This window comes from Ovis canadensis, chromosome 22 (genome assembly GCF_042477335.2).
Source record: "Ovis canadensis isolate MfBH-ARS-UI-01 breed Bighorn chromosome 22, ARS-UI_OviCan_v2, whole genome shotgun sequence".
NCBI lineage: Eukaryota > Metazoa > Chordata > Mammalia > Artiodactyla > Bovidae > Ovis > Ovis canadensis.
Genome location: NC_091266.1, coordinates 54,196,571 through 54,218,521, shown reverse-complemented (window position 1 = coordinate 54,218,521; position 21,951 = coordinate 54,196,571). Strand labels below are relative to the sequence as shown.

General features: G+C 38.8%; 1 protein-coding gene across 1 annotated transcript in view; it reads left to right on the top strand.

Annotated features, from left to right (window-relative positions):
- The window catches only part of CACUL1 (CDK2 associated cullin domain 1), a 70,058-nt gene extending 48,660 nt beyond the window's left edge, over positions 1 to 21,398 (top strand). Inside the window, exons 5-9 of the mRNA XM_069567259.1 lie at positions 1,800 to 1,902; positions 4,360 to 4,449; positions 7,971 to 8,109; positions 15,969 to 16,012; positions 16,456 to 21,398. Of these exons, the coding sequence (XP_069423360.1) occupies positions 1,800 to 1,902; positions 4,360 to 4,449; positions 7,971 to 8,109; positions 15,969 to 16,012; positions 16,456 to 16,496 (417 nt within the window). The 3' untranslated portion in view covers positions 16,497 to 21,398. The remainder of the gene's footprint in view (positions 1 to 1,799; positions 1,903 to 4,359; positions 4,450 to 7,970; positions 8,110 to 15,968; positions 16,013 to 16,455) is intronic.
- The last annotated feature ends 553 nt before the right edge of the window (positions 21,399 to 21,951 follow it).

Below are 21,951 nucleotides of genomic sequence, written 5' to 3'. Positions count from 1 at the left end.
TCTTTCGGCAATATTTGATAGTGTTGACATCAAAAACTTATTTAGCCTTGTGTATACCGTTTTAAAATTTCATAAATACCATTGCTAAAACAGACAGTTAGGCATTACTTGATCACAGTCACCCAATTAGCATTTATTTTATTTCTACCATATGAAAGATACTATGCTTAGAAAATAAAGATAAAGAAATAAAGGTGAGAAAATAAAATCTTTCCTATATACGAAGATTTGTTATCTTAAGAAAGTACAGTTAAGACGTGTATCTAAAAACATGATGTATAATAAATGCCAAGGAGGTAACTCCATAAAAAGTAGAACAATAAAATTTTCTTTCATTCTGATGATCGCTTTCATTTGGACATGGGTATAATTTGTAGTCTCTTGACTTTGCTGATGTGTTCTCCACTCCCACCCCACCGCACCCTGTTTTAAATATATAAAGTTATAGGATTGTAATGTTTGTGTTCGTACTGAATGGAAGAGCCTTTAGAAACCATTGTCCCACTTTCTTGTTGTTAGGTTGAGTTGTTTAGATTGATTCTACCTTCTATTGCTTAGAGGTCACTATGTGTGTAATACCAAACTTCGAAATGATTTGTTGTCCATAAGATACGCTTTACTGGGGAAAAAGAAAGCCAGGTCATTGGGAGAAATCTGTGTTGTCAGTGGGAGACTACTGTTTCAATAATGGATGAAGGATATTTACAGTGAAAACTATACAGTCAAAAGTAATGACATGTTTGTATGTTATTTTTGAGAGAAATCTTTTCAAGCTACAAACATAGGTGAAAAAGCAAGATGTAAAGCAGTGTGAGTTATATTTCTTCATTAGCAAGTGTTTTCTTCTTTATTTTAGGGGAAATAAAACATATCAGAGAGGGAAAAAAACATGTTAAAAATTGAGAGAATCAGTGAGCAACTTGTTAATATCCCTCTTTGTATTTTCTACTCCTATATATGGAGTTAGCATTTTTAAACACGAATGAGTTTAGTCTTTTTGACTTGCCAGTCATTCTAATTAGGATGCTTTTGGCTGTAAGAAACGGAAAACCTGATTCAAAGTGATTTAGATAAAGAAAGAAAAGTATTATCTCTTGCTATAAAATTCTAGAAATAAAGTCATTTCCAGGGTTGGTTAAATCTGTAGTTGCAGCAGTGTTGTCAAAGTCTCAGCTTGTTTTTTGTTTCTTTGCTTTACATATCTGTTTCATCTTGGTTTCCACATGGTTGTAAGATGACTGTAAGGTACTCTTCACTCAGGCCTCAGTTTCCCTTAGTCTGCTTGGGTTACCTTGGGTCACTTGTCTGCCTTTGAACCAAAGACTACCCATCCGGAAGGAATGCTGTAAACTGAATGATCTGGACTAGTCATTGAAGTGGAATGTAGGGGAGTCAACCGGTGCATGCCCACTGCCTGCTTTAACCCTGGATTTTTAAATAGCATACCTATCACTTGTGTTTCTGGGTATTGCCTGTACATGATGATGTGGTCATATAAGAGAGCGTGTTAAGTGCTTGTCATATGATATGGTCCATTGCATCCCTGTCTAGTTAATGTTGAGTGTCTTCCCATGTTCTTTTATATGATTCATAGCATTTTATCTCTGTGTGCTCTAAGCTCCCATGTTAGGAAGACTATAATAGTGACAGAGCTTTTGTTTTTCTGATGTTGGTCTTTTATGTTTTAATTGATGCTTTTATGAATTGTTTCCTAAAATTATTTTTTAGTGCCTCAGTTCATTAGACTAAGTATTTCCCTCTAATTGATGCCCTGAAAAATGACTTGTTTTCCATTTCAGAATAAGTTTTACATCGAAACCAAGCTTAACAGAGACTTAAAAGATGACCTTATAAAGCTGTTTACCGAACATGTTGCAGAAAAGCACATTTACAGCCTAATGCGTAAGTGTTCCGTCTTGGAGGGATGATGTGACACCAGCAAGTTTTCCTTTTTGAGTCAGAGAGCATTGGCATCTGAACCCCAATGTTAACATCTTGCGAATCATATCACAAGAAGTGTTAAAGCCTCATTCTATAGCGGGACACTGAGGAATTGAAATGTGACTTGAAGGTCACCCAGTGAGCTGGGAGAAGCCAGGCTCTGAACAGTGCCTTTATAGCTGGAGCGATACTTGCTGCCTCTTTTGTTTTCCTCTGACATTGGGGGAAATATTACTAATATTAAGGAGTTCATTTGCCCATAATCTTGTTACCGGTAATTCTAGAAGGATAATGTTAATATTTTGAAATAGCACAGTATCCTCTCAGTTTCTTTATTTTTATTAAAAAAGTTAAAGCTTATGAGAATTAAATATATGTTTGTCCCTTCTCCCAAGCTATGACTCCCTCAAATTCCCATTTTGTTTTACTTAAAAGGGGAGTTCAACTAGAAAAGTTTACTTTTTAAAGACTTTCTATAAACAATTTTAAGTGGAGAGGATTTTATTGAAATGTTATATCTTTTTGTAACTGAATGTGATTATTTTCAATGAATTCATCCCAAATTTGTATTCATTTTATGTTTAAACTGTGAATTTATCATTTCCTTATATAGGTATCAAGTTTGACATAGGTGGTTATAGTTATGTAGAGGTTTTTTGCAAATGTACGTATTTGATGACATAATGACTATGTGATTGAACCTGTAGAGTTAGTTGGGAATAAGACGATAGCTCAGTTGGTAAAGAATGCACCTGCAATGCAGGAGCTGCTGCTACTAAGTCATTTCAGTCGTGTCTGACTCTGTGTGACCCCATAGACGGCAGCCTACCAGGCTCCCCCATCCCTGGGATTCTCCAGGCAAGAACACTGGAGTGGGTTGCTGTATCCTTCTCCAGTGCATGAAAGTGAAAGGTGAAAGTGAAGTTACTCAGTCGTGTCCGACTCTTTGTGACCCCATGGACTGCAGCCTACAATGCAGGAGACCCTGGTTCAATTCCTGGGTCAGGAAGATACCTTGGAGAAAGGCTAGGCTACCCACTCCAGTATTCTTGGGCTTCCCTTGTGACTCAGCTGGTAAAGAATCTGCCTGCAATGCAGGAAACCTGGGTTCGATCCCTGGATTGGAAGAGCCCTTGGAGAGGGAAAAAGCTACCTACTCCAGTGTTCTGGCCTGGAGAATTCCATGGACTGTATAGTCCATGGGCTCGCAAAGAGTCGGACACGACTAAGCGACTTTCACTTTTAAGACTTACTGAAAGCCAAATGATTGGTCCAGAAGTAGGAAGATGAATTAACAGAGACAGAGCCTAGGGTCATGTTGAAATTAGTAGAGTAGAAGAGACTCCAAGAAACTAAAATGTAGAATTTCAATTTTTAAACATTCCTTTTTAAGACATGATTTTTCTGCAGTGCCTACCATTTGTTAGCCTTTAAATTTATCTATGCCATTCAAAATTATAACTATCTGCTGATGATAAAATCAGAAGGAAAAGCTAGAACCAGTGACCCTGTGGCCTTCAGTACATGAATTCAAATGTAACACACATTGCATGTTTGAAACTACAGAAATGTTGAACAAGTGAGATGGCATTTCCATTTTTAAAAAGGTATGAATAGAAAAAACAGTTTAATAATTTGACAAGCCTGGCTTAGACTAAAATTACGCCAAGTTTCATGAGTATTTGTTAGTTAATATATGGTGATTTTGGGGAAAGGAAAATGATTGAGGGAGTTAGAGATGAGGGAGTTAGAGAACTTTCATTCCTCAAATGTAAGTGTTTTAAATCATGAACTTAATGCAAAATATTCATAGTTCACTCACTTAAGTACCCAGAGAAGGCAATGCCAACCCACTCCAGTACCCTTGCCTGGAAAAGCCCATGGACGGAGGAACCTGGTGGGCTGCAGTCCATGGGGTCGCTAAGAGGCGGGCATGACTGAGCGACTTCACTTTCACCTTTCACTTTCATGCATTGGAGAAGGAAATGGCAACCCACTCCAATGTTCTTGCCTGGAGAATCCCAGGGACAGAGGAGCCTAGTGGGCTGCCGTCTGTGGGGTCGCACAGAGTTGGACATGACTGAAGCGACTTCGCAGCAGCAGCACCACTTAAGTACCATCAGTACTGTTGCCTTAATAAAGCTTTGCTTATTTTCAGAACCTCCATCAATTGAATCATTTCCGTCAGTGTTTCAACAGACATTCAGATATTTACTTGGTAGATGGAACTCGACTGTGATGGATTAATTTTTCAAAAGAAGAAATTTAGTGTATAAATACTTGGTTTGCCCTCTTAAGCTGTTCTTTTCTTAACCTTGTTTATCCTTCAATCTTTGGGTGAATTGGTGATAGAAAATGAAGCTTTGACAATCAATAAGAGTTGCAGCATTTTTATAACCTGTTTTCTCTTTATTTCAGCTTTACTTTTAGAAGCCCAGTCAACACCATTTCAGGTCACACCTTCAACTATGGCAAATATTGTGAAAGGCCTGTATACTCTCAGACCAGGTAAACATTCATCATTTGTTTAGGGGTTAGATTTGTTTATGGCAATTCCAACCTGATTTGTGAGAGGATAGTGTTTCTCTATGTTTTCTGAGGCTTAATGGTATTTGGGTTTGTTACAGAAGAAAGTTGAGGCGATACTCATTACCGTGAAATGTAAACTCAGAATCTCACCTGGAAGTCTTTGTATACCAGTGAAAAGCAGATAGTTAAGGGAATACAGCAATAGTTTGTAGGAGACACTTTAGATGCAGTTGAGTCTTGTGCCTGGCATGAATCTCTTTTTTTGTTAGGTTCTCCTTTGCTTCTGCCTCATACTGCAAATATGCCCAGGCACACACATTCACAGCCCCATCTTGTAAGGCCTGTTATATATCTTGCATGGAATCTAGAAGTTCTGATAAAATTATAGTCATTTCAAGGATATTTTGAGGAGGGAGATAGAATAGCAGAACCAGAAATCAAAGATCACTGTGTTCAAGGCATGGTTTGTAAGTTATCTTGATATATGTCTTATAGTAAAAACCCTGAATTTAAAGGATTCTCCAGATGCTTTTATACATATATTTCTGTTTATAACCCAGCACCTCAAATTTATCCCAGTGGTCTAGCCAGTTAAAAAATGTCCATAGTACAGAGATTGCCAAAGTTCAGGGTAGAAAATTGTTTTCTGACTGCTTATGGTTTTCAGAGTCTCTCTCATACTTTCTTGGGAGTGAACTTTCTCTCTGCTTAATAAACTCTTGCTACTTAAGAAAGAAAGAACGATAAAAAAAAATGAAGAATACTTGCCAATCTAGAAACTTAAAGGATGCCTTTTTGACAGTAATTATCTTTTTGTGAAATTCTTGTCACTTGACGATTGAATGAAATAAAACAGGATCTAACAAACTTAACATAGTACCTGATAATGTTATAAGCATGCTAATTTAACTGCTGTTACTATTTTTCATTTGGGTCCAGGGGTTATTTTAATGGACTTATATCTGAATAATTTACTTACTTAATTTAAAAGATATAGCAGAATTTAGCTTACCAAATTGGAAACCAAGTAAAAACTGTGATATTAGGGATAGACTGTGATCTACCAGAAGTACCTTCTTTCTCAGGCTACTTTAAACAATTAGTGATTTCTAGAGTATTCAAATGTAATGTTACTTAAATTGGAATAAGTTCTTGCTCTAATCTTCATAATTTTTAGACATATTATTCCTACAGAATAATTATTTATATAAAATTAAAAGTATTGCCTGTGTCCAATAAACTGATGAATTTCTTTTTCTAGTTTCTTAGAATTTTAAATTTCACTTTGCTAAGTGTGGTGAAAGTAACTCATGAATTTTTCTTTTAGTGCTAGATTATGAATGACATTTTTCTTTTATTTTGAAAGACATCCAAGTATAGTATGACAGATTTCTAAATTCTGCCTCCAAAGTGAGCAGCTTTATCAGCTCTGGCTTTTATCATTAGTAACAAAATTACAGAATAAAACTAGTTACTAAGGGTAGAAAAACTTGCAGATCCATGTTTATCCAAATACTGTTTTTATCCAGATTTGAGCTCTTGTAATAGGATTCGTACTACTAGTGAGGAGAATTCTGTATTTGAGAATTGTCCTTTTGAAAAGGTGAATTTTATCACAGACGAACCTTTTGCTGTCCTAGCTATTTTCTGAGATACTCTTAAACTTATTTTGACATTTATTCGTCTTGCCAGTACCCATTGTCTTCCTAGTTTGTTAAAGCAGTTTTATTCACCTGACAGATTAAGGTTAAAATATTTTAAAAGTTGAATTTTAAATGTAAAGGTTCCTTTCATTACAGTAGTGCTGATTTTTATGTAATGGATGCTTCTGAATCACCCATAAAAGTATGTTAAACTGTAGATTCCTGGGCCCTAGTCCTTGGAGATTCTGATGACATCTGTTATTTAAATGTGTTTCCATCTAGTCTTTAGAAGCTCACTAGGAATACTTCCCATGATCCCATCTTGCTCTTCTTCATTTAATACAAATACTTTTCATTGTTTTTTTATCTTCATTTTAATGATTGCCTGGAGTTCTGTAAAATGTAAGACTGGTTTGACTTCTTGCCTTCTCTGACTTATGGGTTAGTGGTTCCTCAGGGTTTAAAGCCATTTGAACTGAGCTAGAAAAAGGGACACTGTTGAGAACATTTTGACACGAATTTGTACAAAGGGTGATTGGATCACCTTGATAGTGTTTGTGGTGCTTGGTTTTTTTGTTGTTTGTTTTTCACCATCTCTAGTTGAGCCCTTCTCTTAGGCATTTTTTATTTTAACTTGCCAGTGATCCAACATTGCATAGCATTAAATGTGTTTTGCTTTGTTTTTCTGATTTAGAGTTGTTTACTTAGATTACAGTTTTTAAAGTGAGCATGCTGGATTAAATACAGCATTCAAATTTTACGGGTTTTGATATATACAGCCAGCACACACACATACATTCACACGCGTGCGCATGCATGCTGAGTCCTTTCAGTCATGTTCTACTCTGTGCATCCCTATGGACTGTAGCTCACCAGGCTCCTCTGTCCATGGGATTCTCCAGGCAGAGATATTGGAGTGGGTTGCCATGCTCTCCTCCAGGGGATCTTCCTGCCCCAGGGATTGAACACATGTCTCTTAGGCATGTGTTGGGTTCAGCCCCTGCATTGGCAGTTGGGTTCTTGACCACTGGTGCCACCTGGGAAGCCTGTATGTATATATCCAAAAGGGAGAATTTGAAAGGACTAGATTAAAATAATCCAAGAGGACACAGAAGTGGCAGTATTTCTATTTAGTGTTCACTGAGTGAGGGGAAGAGTATCTGATTTGATGAAATGCTTTATAGTAAAGTATTAATTTATCTTTGTCATGTCTAATGCAGACATTTTCCTTAGACTTCTTTTTGTCTTTATTTTGATGAATGAATTTTTTTCTATAGATTATTCTCTTGATCTTTTATCTTTTCCTTACCAGTTAATTCTCTTTCTTTCACCATTATATATGTTTAATTTGCTATAATTTAATGTGAGTCAAAGTTGGTTTATATTTTAAAAGTACTTACCTGTCATCTCTCCCACCTCCCTCCCCATTTTTATGGTACTTTAAAAATGTCTGCTTGCTACTTCACGTACTGTTCTATTCTTAAGCCAGTGTATTTTTTTAATTAATGTTCCACAGGGCTAAGTATTTCCACCAAATCTTTTCTTTCGAAGTCCCTCCTGCCCAGAATTCTTTGCTTATTTCCCTCGTGTTTTCTTCCACATTTAGAGTTTTTGAGACGGTTCATTCAAAAATTCTCTAGGGATTTTTTATTAAATTTGGTTAAATCAGTAAAATGTAAAATATCCTCTTTCTGTAAATTCCATTTAGAAAAGAAACTTAACCTCTTTATCAGAGGGGTTGCACTAATTTTTTCCCCACTTTAAGTTTGGTTTAATTTATAATCTTTGGGAAGAAAACTTTTCCTTTTCTATTTAAATTATATGATTTCCTTAATGAATCTTTTTCTTCCCTCACAGAGTGGGTTCAGATGGCTCCGACTCTATTTTCTAAATTTATTCCAAACATTCTCCCTCGTGCGGTGGAGTCTGAACTGTCTGAATATGCTGCTCAAGATCAGAAGCTTCAAAGAGAACTTATACAGAATGGTTTCACGAGGCAAGTGTTCGTTTCCTTTCATGATAAAATGTATCCATTTCCTTAGGCCAGTTTGGCTTGGTCGCGGGGAGGGACTCCAGGTTCTTAGAGTGGGAAACATCTACCCACGGATAGGGCCAGTGCCGAGGTGGTGAGCTCCTTGTTTGTGAAAGTGTTGAAGCTGGGTTTTGACTTTATGGGAGCTGCTCTTAAGTAGATTTTGAAGAAGGAATTTCTCATCTGGTGGGCAGTTAGTCTGGGCAGCCTCCGAAGAGCTCTTCCAACTTTGATCCTCTTATTATACTCATTTTGAATATTTGGAAAAACCTTGTCAAAATTTTATGATCAGTTATAAGGTACATTTATGACTAAACTAGCAAAGGATTAGTTTTATGACTAAACTGATAAGGAGGCTTTAGATTGTGTTTTTCATATTTCCATGTTTTCCACTAAATTCTAGTCGTTTCTTCTTAAAAAGTAGGGTATCACTTTTATGTGTCCACAAAATTCACCTCCCTTGATTTTGATATAAACACTTTGCAAATGTTTCTGAAAGTTGCAATTCAGTATCCTGGCTTTATCCCAGAAAATCTTTCAAAGTGTGTATTTTCAACAAAAATTACGCAAAAGTTTTGTGATTCCTCATGGGAAAGCACGCTGTTCTGTAATCAGATCATTGGAGGGTATAGTAGAACTTTTTAATTTTCATAATCCTTCCCCTCTCCGTAGCACGGTTGCATGTCTTCTCTTATTTGAATCCCTCACATTAAAGGGAGAAAGTTGTGGAGAGAAAGACACCTGGGTTCCTCCCTGAGGTGTCGTTGTGACCACATAGAGTGGTTGGGTATTGACTCATTTCTATGGCTTGGGCAGGGGATGGCCACACTCTTTCACAGTTTCTGAGGCTACATGCAGTCTCAGAACACCAGCCTTGATCAAGATCACTGTTTCTAAGCTTCTTATTTCAGCACCAGTTAGAAAAGAAAGCAGATGCTTTGTTCTTTGTTGGCCCATGGGTTGGCATTTATTCCCTTTGTGTCCCGATGGCATCTGTTCACGTGGTAGAGGGGCCACCGAGTAACCCACTGATCATTATCCACTTCGTGGGCAGCTGACACTGGAAGGGCTCGGTCAGCTGTCAGAAGGAAGCTATGTAGACAGGCCCACGAGCCCACCTTCTCTGTGGCAAGTGAGAGAGGAACAGAAGGCCGTGGGAGAGTCTGCATGCCAACAGCTGGCTTTTCTCCCTGATGTCCAGTGGTCCAGTGTCTTCTGACATCAACTGTAGTATTTCTAACCGTGATACTATTTTCATACACAGAATGAGGCCATTTAATGCTATAGTAATTTTACTTACTCAGTTTTGAAGAGCTGATACAGGTTTTTGTTTTTTTTTAAATAAAGATATTAAAAAGCATACATTGAAAAGTTTTACTCCCACCTGTTTCCCTGTCTGCTCTCTGCTATTAGGTAACCATTTTTTATTAGTTTCGTATGAGCCCCTCCAGCGTTTATATCATATACAGATATAAGCAAGCACAATATTCTTAGTTTTATTCCTATCTTGCACATTCTGTTGTGTAGATGTAGTATAACTTATTTAACCAGTCCCCTATAGATGGCAAATTGAATCATTTCCAGTCTTTTTGCTGTTACAGAGAATGCTGCATGCATAATTTTCATACTGGTTGTCAGTATGTTTGGAGAGTAAACTCCCTTCAGTTAGATTGCTGAGTCAAGAGTAAATGCAGTGGTAGTTTTGATTAATATTGCATACAGCCATCCATAGGGGACTGCGCCAGTTTGCGCATTCACTAAGCGGAGTGCCTGTTCTTCACGTCCTTCCCTATGGAGTATGTTGTTCACACTGCCGATCTGGAAGGTGAAAAATAATTACTCAGAGTTAGTTTCATTTGTGTTTCTCTTATTATGAATGAGGCTGAGCATATTGTCCTGTGTTTGTATTTCTTTCCTGTAAACGGTTTCTGCTTTTTTGCTCATTTTTCTGTTTGATTGTTAGTCTTTTTTTCTTGGTTTCTAGGACCTCTTTGTATAGTGAAGAGATTGTTTGCCCAAAATGACAGTTTTTTTCTCAGTTTCTTTTGACTTTGCTTATGGTGGGTTTTTTGTTTGTTTGTTTGTTTTATTTGAAGTCATGTGGAAGTTTATGTAACTAACTTTATCAAGTTTTTTCTTTATGGCTTATGCATTCTGAATTATAGCTACAAGTTTTTTCTTGAAATGTTTTAAAAATTAATGCAGAATAAACTCAGCATAGCTCTTACATTTTTTCCTAGGCTCACCATAATTTTGAATTATTTTATGCTTTTTTTCCCATGTTATATTTGAATGTTTGCTTTTAATTTTAGGGATGAGCTTGTTGATGCTTTTAACAAACAGCTCTCTGAAGGCTTTTATTTCTGTGAAGCAGTGTAGGAAGATAGCTCTTGTAGATTTCTCTGAACACCTGAATTCACCTTACAGAAGAGTGTGGAACACATCCAGAGATGTTTTCCTAATCCTAATTTTCGAGCTGGAGTAGGAGAACAGTAGTAGTGCAGGACCGTTTGGTGTGTCCTCGCTCTTAGGTAAAATCTGCTTGGGATGAGTTGAGGCACTGACTCGATAAATAATCTCAGGTAACATTGCCTTTGAATGTGAAGGACTAGCCTGGCACTGTTCTAATAAGGTCAGGGTGGTCAGGTGCTTTCATTCATGTGAAATTTAAACATAGTATTCCAAAAGATGATAAAAATGTTTTATTTTACAAACTGAGTTGAGCTGTTTCTGTTAACATAATATTCTACATTTATTCTGAAGATTAAAGGCTGCCTCATGACTTACTCTGTTGGGTGATTTGCACAGAGTAGGACCTGCCTTCAGCGGACATTCTGAACTGCTGGGCTGGCTCAGACCAGTCAGAAAGGGTGTGCACACACCATATACTTAGCAGCTGACAGCAGTGACCTATGCTTCCAGCACTTGTGTCTGGACCTTCCATACTCTGCTCCTGCCAAACTTGATGCTGCCTTTGATCATTATTTGGCTAGAATTGTTTTGAAGAAATGGTGTCTACTGATGCAAAAAATATCATATAAGCTGTCTAACAAAAATTCTGTTACTGGCAGCGTTCATATGAGCAATCGTTTTATGGTTTGTGTCTAGCCAGTCACATGATTCCTGTTCAGCTTTGCAAGCTATTTTTTCATATAAGGCTGTATCCCATTGACATGATGTAGGGTATGACAGTGCATTGCTTTAATGTGGTTGGCACAGTCTTTGAAATGTTTTAAAATAGTGAATATTGTCAAATATATTGTCTTTGTAGTTAATGGACAGATGCTTATTTGAGTCGGAGTTTATGTGAAGCATCTTTAGGTGCATAGAAATACAGTATGGACTTATTTCAAAGCTAGAAGTAACATACCAGCTAAAAGCAGTATTTTTATTTTTTTTAGCATGTTACCTGCATAGTTGAATTGCTTATTGGGGGAAGGGCAGGTTGTTGTCTGCTGTTGTCAAAGATTACATTATGGAAGATAAAGCTCACTAGGGAACTTCTAACACGCAGGCCCTCAGATGGAGCAGCCTCATTCAAACCCATCTATGAGCCTCTTCAAAGCATGTGCCAAATAGCTTTTAAAGGCAAGTAAACCATTCTTGCCGAGTGATTATTACCTGGATTTCTCGGACAAAGTAGAACTTTGTTAGGGGTATTGTTCATTTAGCTGAGACGGTCACTCCAGGATCGGGGCTTTTTCAGTAGTAGCCTAGGTCTGGTTGAGGGCAGCTGACTTAATAGTGTTATCAGATAGTGGTTTAACAGCCTCACGTACATCATACTGACATTCTTTGTGCCTCCTGTTGTTTTCATATCCGTATTTTTCTCCTGTTATTTTAACGTGTTTCATTTTTTAAAAAAATTTTGGGAGGGTGGGAATGAAGTTTGTTTATAGAAGTGTAAGTTCCAAATTCAAGATCCATCCTGTGTCTTCCTTTTTGATCAGCATTAATTTACTTGTTTCAGAGTATTTGGTGAATGCTGCTGTGATGATGTTATGTACCTCTCTTCATAGTTCTTCAGGCAGTCTGTCTACCAGCTCTAATCCCTTGAATCTATTTTGTCACCTCCACTGTATTATCATAAGGGATTAGATTTAGGTCATACCTGAATGGTGTAGTGATTTTCCCTATTTTCTTTAATTTAAGCCTGAATTTGGTAATCAGGAACTCATGACCTGATTTCATTCCAGTCCCAAAGAAGGGCAATGCCAAAGAATGTTCACACTACTGTACAATTGCGTTCATTTCACATGCTACCAAAGTAACGCTCAAAATCCTTCAAGCTAGGCTTCAGCAATACATGAACTGAGAACTTCCAGATGTACAAGCTGGGCTTAGAAGAGGCAGAGGAACCAGAGATCAAATTGCCAACATGTGTTGATCATAGAGAAAGGAAGGGCTTGCCTTGTAGCTCAGCTGGTAAAGAAGCCACCTGCAGTGCAGGAGACTTGGGTCCGATCCCTGGGTTGGGAAGATTCCCTGGAGGAGGGCATGGCAACCCACTCCAATATTGCCGGGAGAATCCCCATGGACAGAGGAGCCTGAGAGTCGGACATGACTGAGAGACCAAGCACAGAACAGAAAAAGCAAGGGAATTCCAGGAAAACATCTACTTCTGCTTCACTGATTACACTAAAGCCTTTGATTGTGTGGATCACGGCAAACTGGAAAATTCTTAAAAAGATGGGAATACCAGACCACCTTAACTTGTCTTCTGAGAAACCTATATGCAGGTCAAGAAGCAACAGTTAGAACCAGACATGGAACAACGGACTGGTTCAAAATTGGCAAAGGAGTACATCTAGGTTATATATTGTCACTCTGCAGAGTACATCATGTGAAATGCCAGGCTGGATGAATCACAAGCTGTAATCACAATTGCTGGAAGAAATGTCAATAACCTCAGATATGCCAGTGATACCACTCTAATGGCAAAAGTGAAGAAGAACTAAAAAATTTCTTGATGAAGGTGAAAGGGGAGAGTGAAAAAGCTGGCTTAAAACTCAGCCTTCAAAAAACTAAGATCATGGCACACAGTCCTATCACTTCATGGCAAATAGAAGGGGAAAAAGTGAAAACAGTGACAGATTTTATTTTCTTAGACTCCTAAATCATGCTGACTGCAGCCGTGAAATTAAAAGATGTTTACTCCTTGGAAGGAAAGCTGTGACAAACCTGAACAGCATAATAAAAAGCAGAGACATCACTTTGCCAACAAAGATCTGTATAGTTAAACGTATGGTTTTTGCAGTAGTCATATGTGGATGTGAGAGTTGAACCATAAAGAAGGTTGAGCACCAAATAATGGATGCTTTTGAAATTGTGGTGCTGGAGAAGACTCTTGAGAGTCCTTGGACAGCAAGGAGACCCAACCAGTCCATCTTAAAGGAAATCAGTCCTGAATATTCATTGGAAGGACTGATGCTAAAACTCCAATACTTTGGCCGCCTGATGCAAAGAGCTGACTCTTTGGAAAATACCCTGATACTGGGAAAGATTAAAGGGAAAAGGAGAAAGGGGGCAACAGAGGATGAGATGGTAATATAGCATCACCAATTCAGTGGACATAAATTTGAACAAACTTTGGGAAAGACTGAAGGACAGGGAGGCCTGCTGTGCTACAGTCCTGCTGTGCTGGGTGGCAAAGAGTCGGACACGACTTAGTGACTGAAGAGCAACAAAGCTGTGATGATACTACTGTAAGACTCTCAGCTGGCTTTGGCCAAACAGTGCGTTAACAGTAGAGGTGTTCAAAAGCAGCGTTAGGGTGGATCTGTTTAGAGTTTGTTAGGCTGTCTAAACCTAGTTGGTGAGAGAAAAACCCTTCAGAGACCATTTGGTGTGTTCTCTTTCTTTTGGTCCTTAAGACTCCTCATCCAGCTTAGCAAGAGGTTTCTGTCCTGGTCTTGATCGTAACCAGAGAAAGTGGGAGACTTTGGTATCTGGAAGATTACACAAAAGCATGAAATAAATACTTGGGCTAGCATTTTAATCCATCTGTGGAGGCTATTTATCAGTTATGCACTATTTTGTTAATTCAGCAAATATTTTGGTTTTCTATTCTGCGCTTAGATACTGCTTCTAGATACTGAGTGAACAAGACGTGCAGAGTTCCTGTTTTTATGGGGCTTATACTCTGCTATTGGGAGATAAATAGCAAACATGTAACCAAATTATTTCAAATAATAATGAGTGCTACACAGAAAGTGAGATGGAATATAGGATAGAGAGTACCTGACTAGGGCATGCACAAGGGGCTGTTCCCCTCACTTAGTGATGTGTGCCCCTGAGGAGAATTCCAGCTAAACAATAAGGAGATAGCCATGTGGCTAACTTGGGAGAAGAGTGTTGCAGGTATGAAAAAAGTACAGAAGTGCTAACATTTCCAAGGGACAGAAAGAAAGCCAGAGTGGCTGAAGTATAGTGAACAGAGAGAGAAAATGGGTAGAGGTAGATAAGAGCCATAACTCACAGGGCTGGGAAAATAAATTTGAATTAGAGTTGATTTTTTTTTTTTAAACTGTCATAGAAAGCCACCGAAGGGCTTTTATTCAGAGACTTGAAATCATCTTAAACATGCTTTTAACATAAGATAGCTCTGGCTCTTGCCTGGACTAATTCTAAGATCTTGCAGTGGTAGAGGGGAGAGGTGATAGTGGATTGGGATTGGCAGTGTAGCTGTGGGGTTGAGCAGTGGTTGATTTGGGGTTAGGTCTTGAGACAGAATGCTCCAGAGTGGGGCAAAGAGAGGAATCAAGGATGAGCTAGGGTTTGGGGCCTGAGTAGTTGGGCGGATGGTGGTGCAATTTACTGAGGAAGGCGTGGGGGTGGAATGCATTCTGGCCATGGTAAATTTGCAGAACGTGGAAGTCATCCAGGTGACAGTGGCGATGAGAAATCTGGACCTTACGAGACCGAAGTGTCAGGAGGGAACCAGAGCTGGAGATAGAAATCTGGGAGCCATTGGCATAAGGATCATATTTCAAGTCACAGGACTGGTATGACCACTCTCCCAGACTAAGGAGAACATTCCTGGAGAAGAGGAAGTGGCCAAGGACAGAGCGTTGGGCAGAACTTGGAGTGTTTCAGGAGGGAGGGGGTTAACCGAGTAAATGCTGCTGAGACTGAGGAAGAAAAAGCTAGTGGACTGGTTATTATTACTCATTATTTAGGCATTTTAGTCATTTGTCTGGGCTGTCGTCTAAGAAACCGCAGAGACAAACAGAGGATTTACAAATAGCATAGAGCTCTTATTTTCCTATCTCTTAAGTGGACCTTGAACTTCTATAGGTATTTAGGTAATACTGTAGGTATTTAAGGTGAACTGGTTACTGTATGTAAAGGTTCATGTTCTGTCTGCAAGAAGGGTATTCATTAAGATTTCTGAGATTTTTTCAAAAGCTTTAAGCAGTTTTCAAGCCCATAATAGGGCTTTTAGGGGAAGATTTTGATTTACTCTATTTCATAGTTGAAATTTGCCCCGTTATATGCAATTCACCAGGGATGTTGTTAATAGAGCCTAGATTTCTCTTCAAACAGTTTAGTCTGAACCAGTTTCTAGGACCCCTCTTTATAGATAATCCTTCCTTCATTTAATGGCTTCCTGTATTTAAAAGGTAGTCTCTTTTAGCTAAGACTATTCAGGTTATAAGTGACTCAGCTGCTGTTTACAAGTTTAATGTCCATTTTAAAATAGGTTGTTAACATTGAAAAACCTACTCTACTTCCGCCATCAGTGATGCTAATTCACTTCTCCTCTACTTCAGTGTGTGAAGATGTCAGTCAGTTCTGTTGACTCCTTCTTTTCTTGTCCCCAGAGGTGACCAGTCCCGGAAGAGAGCTGGGGATGAGTTGACTTATAGTAAGTAATGATGCTCTTTACACCTTTGATGGTTTTGTGATATAAAGTAGCCACTGGCTATAGTGATATCCACAGAGTTCCTGATGGTGGTCTCCAAGGGCGCTGGGTATGGTCAGGGTCAGACTGTTCTATAAGCCGTGGCAGCTCTGAAGCCCAGTTGCTGGTGGCACTTCTAAGGCAGTTGTCAAGAGGCTGCCAGTTCTTTCGTCTCCGCTAGAATGAGATAAGTGTCCAGACTCAGCTCTGGGTGATGTGGTCCTCTTTCTCGTCATTCACAGCCACATGGTTTTGAGGTTTTTTTTCCCTGATCTACTTTTGGGAGAGGGGTGAGAAGTATGTATTACATAAGCAGATTTCTGCTATTATCAGATGCTGGCTGCTGTTGATACTTCTCCCTTTTCCAATGTTTTTTGTTTTTTGTTTTTTGTTTTTTGTTTTTCCAGACAGCTCATCAGCCTGTGCAAGTTCCAGAGGGTACAGATAGTGAATGTATTGAATGTACTTTACTTCCTGAAAAGAGGACACTGGAGCTGCAGAGACTGTGTTCAGAGCACAGCGGGGGTCCCGCAGACACTCAGGAGCCGTGTCACCAAGCTGTTCTTGGAAGAGGATGCTGGACTTCTTACTTTGGTTTGTAATTTAAAAAAAACAAAACAAAACACAACTAACAAAAACAAAACAGTTGCTGCTAGACTTGGGGATGATTTTGAAATGGGACAATCTTCTAACGAGTTTATCTACAGATTCCGCGAGGAACACACATCATGAAGAGTGACTATTGCTAAGTGAGATCCGGCAGCCAAAATCAGCAGCTTCCTCCAAAAAATACAAGAGCAGAAGAATTTTTTTAAAGCACTTGTTTTGTTCATTTGTGGACTTAGCACTTTGGCATATTGGTTTCACACATCAAGATGTCTTTTGCTTTAAAATCAAGCAGATCATTACAAAATACAGTATTTTTCGCCCATAACCAAAACGACCCCCTTAAAAAAAAAAAAGAGTTGGTCTTTGTTTAGCATTAGAAAGTCTTGTTACAGGAAAATGCTAACTCTGCTTTCAATATAACTCCTCCCCTCCCCCCACCCCCATCAGTTCACAACTCTTTTCTACTCTGTGCCTTGAGCTTTGTGCACTTTGCAGCTCTGTGACCATGTTGTCAAACTCACAAATACTTCCCAAAAAAGCTGATGGTATTACAGTCTGACCCGCCAAGATGTTGGGTATGACTTCATAGCAGGACGCTGAAATCAGTGGGGAAAGAGAAACATGTTGCACACGGGTCAGATTTCCCCCTGCCTCGCAGTGGTGTTTTCTTGTTAAATGTTGGGGACCAACTCTTGTAGAACATTTCCATTCCTCTGTCATTTAACAGGCTCTCCCCAGCTGCTGTAGTGTTGGCATTATGCTAGCTTAGGGTTGGGCAGTACTTTAGCACTAAAGCTCCCTTTTTAATACTGTTGAGAATTACCCAGTGGTCAAAGCTGGTTCCTATGATGCTCTAGGAAGCAAATATGGTTATTAAATCCAAACATAATCTATAGTTTGGTTTTCCTGATCAGTCTCATTTTAAATGGGTGAGATAAGTACTTTAAAAAGTCTGCAGTCTGTATCTTTTAAAAGATTATATTCAAGGGTCATAGAGAAGAAGTAGCGCTGCTGTTTTAAGGCTCCCTTCTGGCCCTGGCCAAGCTAGATTTTCTGTTTCCATACACTCACAGTGCTATTTAGTTCCTTATAAAAGACTCTGAAGCTTACCCTATTGATTTTGAAAGGCAAAGGAAAATAGATGCAACAAGGGGAAAATGTTTTTCTTATCAGTTTTGTTTAAATCTAAATCGAGCACATGCTTGACTCTCTTTGGCTTTGTTGGCTATGTCAGACCAATTTATCTCTTCAGAGGACTAGAGGCAAAAAAAGAAGACATACCAGGGATACTGACGATCACACTTGTGATTTGCAGGTTGTTCATAGAATTGCCTCTGCCAGTTCACTTGGTCCTTTTGTGGAGAGCAGGCTTGGGGTGAGTTCGAAGTGTAGTGTTAGGAGCAAGTCAAGTCATCGAATAGAAATCCTCTATTTGTAAAATTAGTATTCAGAGAACCCAAAGTTGAAGGTTGTCAGATTTATTTTTTTAAGTACTTATCAACCAGAGTTGGTAGATTTTGAGGAGGACTTTAACATGTGCTCCTTTAATGCCGTGAGCATTTTGGATTGTATTGATAAACACTGAATTACTGTTAAGACTATTAACAGGCTCTCATTGTGCCCTGTACGGTTTGATTTGCCACATCAGAACATTCTAATGTCAAGGAAGAATTCTCTTTTATCATGAAGTTCAAATTTTACTTTACTCAGAGGAATGCTTGCTGCAGGCTTATAAATATAACACCTGCAACCAAATTCTCTCAAGTAGTTTTAATAATAATATTTCTGAAAAGGAATGAAGTTGGAATGTTTCATTAAATGTGGATGAATTCTTCATTATCCTAGTAATGTACCCAAATGCTTTTTCTGGGAAGGAAGTATTCTTTGGCCAACAACAGCACCTCCCCTATAAAAGCATCACGTTAAGATATGAATTGGCATTAAAATCTTTGGATGCTTTTTGCATTGTTTAGTTCATGGGGGAATATTTTGTATTGTCTTCTTTTTATTATTGTGTGTGTGTTAACAAAGTGGGCAGAGTAAAGTTTGCAGAATTTAGTCTCTCTGTAAATTTTTGCACAGTGGCTGCAGCTCGCTATGGGTGAGGGCTTAGCGGTGCAAAGCTGTGATTGGAAGGCACTGGAGGAACGCCTTCTCCCAGTGCATTCAACCTGGTTCTTACTCATCGTAGCCTTTTGAGGTATACTGCAGTATGAAGAATTTATTTCTTTAACTCAGTATTGACCTTGCTCATTTGGGATTCTTAACAAAATTCTTAGTCTGCAGTGAAGAAGTAAGAAATGCCTCCATTTTGTATTGACTAACACTGTCTGCCTAAAAGTATTTCCTTCACGTGTTCACTTGTATTTTTGCCAGTACAGTATGTAGTTTACACACCATAGTTAAACACTGGCTTTTTATGGGGCCCAAATCATCAAAGGCAGAAAATTGTAAAGCAGGTTGATCGTCTCATGAGTCAACACATGTAGTTGATTTGCCAAACGGACTAGTGTATACATGCAGCTTGAATCTGGACCCTCCAGAGAAAGCCATTTCACTCACTTTGGAATGGTGACACTTAGCATCAGTAGATGATCGTTGTTTGGAGAGGGTACTTATTTTACAGTTGGGATTAAGCTTCAGTATGTGTCGTCTCATATCCTTCTCTAGTCACAGCTGCACCCTAACCTGACTGCTGTGTTCTGTGGGGCAGAGAGCAAAGCCTGGTCTTGTGACTCTTCATCTGCTAGTTCTTAGATAGGAGTTAGTGAAAAGAGTCTAATACCTGGGCGCATGAGTTGTGCATTATTGAATTTTGTGGAAAAGTGACTTTTTTCCCTGTCCCTTTTATGAGTTGGAGGCGGTTCCCCTCCCTTCCTTCGGGGTGCGGGATGAAAGTCAGTGTGTGAGTAGGTGAGCTTGCAGAAGAGTGGGCTGTGGCGCTAACGCTGCACGCGTGTGTCTCCCCGGTGCCACAGCCCTGTGGCGCTGCCACTCCTCTTGCTGCATGCCATGCTTTCTGTCAGGTTGCAAATTTGCACACACAAAGAATTCCTCAGGAAGAGTTTGCACATGCATCACCTCACTATAATATTCTGTACCGGCCAAACAAGGGATTTGAAAGTTTTTCAGCACAAAAGGAGAACTTCAGAGTGATGGTCTGTGCACACGTACAAACAAAGGTAATGGTGATCTCGCAAACACAGTTGGTTTCCGGAGCTAAGTGAGCAGGAGCACTTGTGTCGTAGTATTTAAAGAAGCTGTTGACTCTCCTAGGGTCACCCTTCTGATCTCGTCTTCTCATTGAGACTGGCTCTGTTTTCTTCTCTGTGTTTTTTCTTTTTTATTGCAGTTTATTATTTCCATGATTATTACATGAGGCATTACCCTTGAGCTAAAATTCAGTTGTCCAATAAGCAGCTAGTATTAGATAACATTGTTCTATGAATATACACTAACAAAACAGAACCCCTGCATTAGTTTTCCAGTCATTGTTTGGATGTTTGGTTTTTTGTTTTTTTTTTTAATGGTATCTCATTGAGCTTCAGAGTATTACGTTGACTTTAATCCACTTCAGACCACTTAATGGGAGTTTAAAATTTAAGATCAGAATATGAATCCCTTGACATACACCTAGAAGAGATTTATAAGGACCTTTTTAGTTGTGATTACTCTTTTCAATAAGATTGCATAAGATGAAATTTTATGTTTATCAGAAGTTAAAACAGAGGTCATAGGTATGCATGGAGAAATGGCTTTCCCGTTATTTTCCTTACCGAGTTGAAATTTGCCCCAGTTTCTGGCCACCAGGATCTATGAAAGGACCTTTGTTCTTTTCAAGGGAAATGATTCCTCCTCTATTCCCACTGTTCATTAACTAAGTCATTGACACTTTCCCATGTCCACTGGCCAAGACCTCATTTCAAAGCTCTTTCCAGAGCCAAGTGGCACACATACCTATACTATTTCTGCTTATGTTGGTGGAGTGGCTGTGGGAGAATTAAAATGCTAATCAGAAGTAGGTACATTCTTATAGGACCGTAGGGTGTATTGTACTCCTGCTGATTGGAAATTATCTTCATTTCTAGTTGGATTGCATTGTTTAGAAATGCAGTGTGTTATTGGCTTATAATTCTGGGAAATTGATAGTGTGGCTCTGAGGTGAATTCTGTGGTTTGAAAAAATAAATATTTTGTATTGGTTCTCAAATGTCCTTTCAATGTTGTGACTATATACTAAATGCAATAAGACTGTGGCTGTTGTCTTCAAAGGGTATGTCTTGTTCAGCAGTTGGCAATTTCATTGCTCTCATTGGCCCTGTTTTGTCAATATTACAGCCATGCAATTCAGGAGTTGTTGTTCAGATGTGATGTTGTGGGGAGCTATGACTGGAGACAGAAATGCTTGAGAGTAAATGGGAGGCCAAATGCAGACAAAAGGCTTCTGCCACCCACCAGCATAGCCAGAGCAAGGATGAAGCAATGAAGTCTAGTTCCTGGTGGTCCTTGTTTGTCAGAAAGCATGGTGGAGCTTAGAACAGGGTGTTCTGTACATCAGCTCTTTTATGAATCCAAGATGAACAAAAGGGTGGATGAAACTCTTATTGACTGGGGATTCAGAGCCACTGACTTTGGCTCTGACCTTTAATTCTTGATGGATTTTGAATCACTCCTTCTGTATTAGGGTGTATACCGTCACTCTAAAACATTGTGGTTAATGAAATAAATTTTGTACCGATGTCCTTGGCCTTGTTATGTTGAAACCTGGTTTACTGGAACTTTGTTTTAATACAGAATATATGGTTTTGCTTATAGTACATTCATGATGCTTCCTAAATGATAATGACACTCCGTATTCTACCACGTTCATTAGCCTGCAGCGTGAGTGGCCATCCTGACCTCTACACCAGTGTGAGTGTGTGTATGTGATGATGGTGATCAGTGATGACCAAATTGGAGTTATCTCAGGAATGCAAATTGGTTAATGTTAGGAAATCAATTAATGTGACTGACCCATCTATCAACAGATTAACGTGTGATCAGATTGTCTGAAAATCCAGAATATCTACAAGGCAGATTAGTAGCCTTGTGAGTTTATCAGGGTTGCTAGAACACAATTCATATGCAAATGTCGATTACATTTTCATGCAGCAACCACAAGCAGTAATGTCTGTAAATTTTTAAAATATTGTTAAGAAATAGAATTTATACTAGGAACAGGAAAATCATAAAGTATGTAAAAATCGTAATAAAAGATACATAAGCCTTTTAATGAGAAATTGATAATTTTTAAAA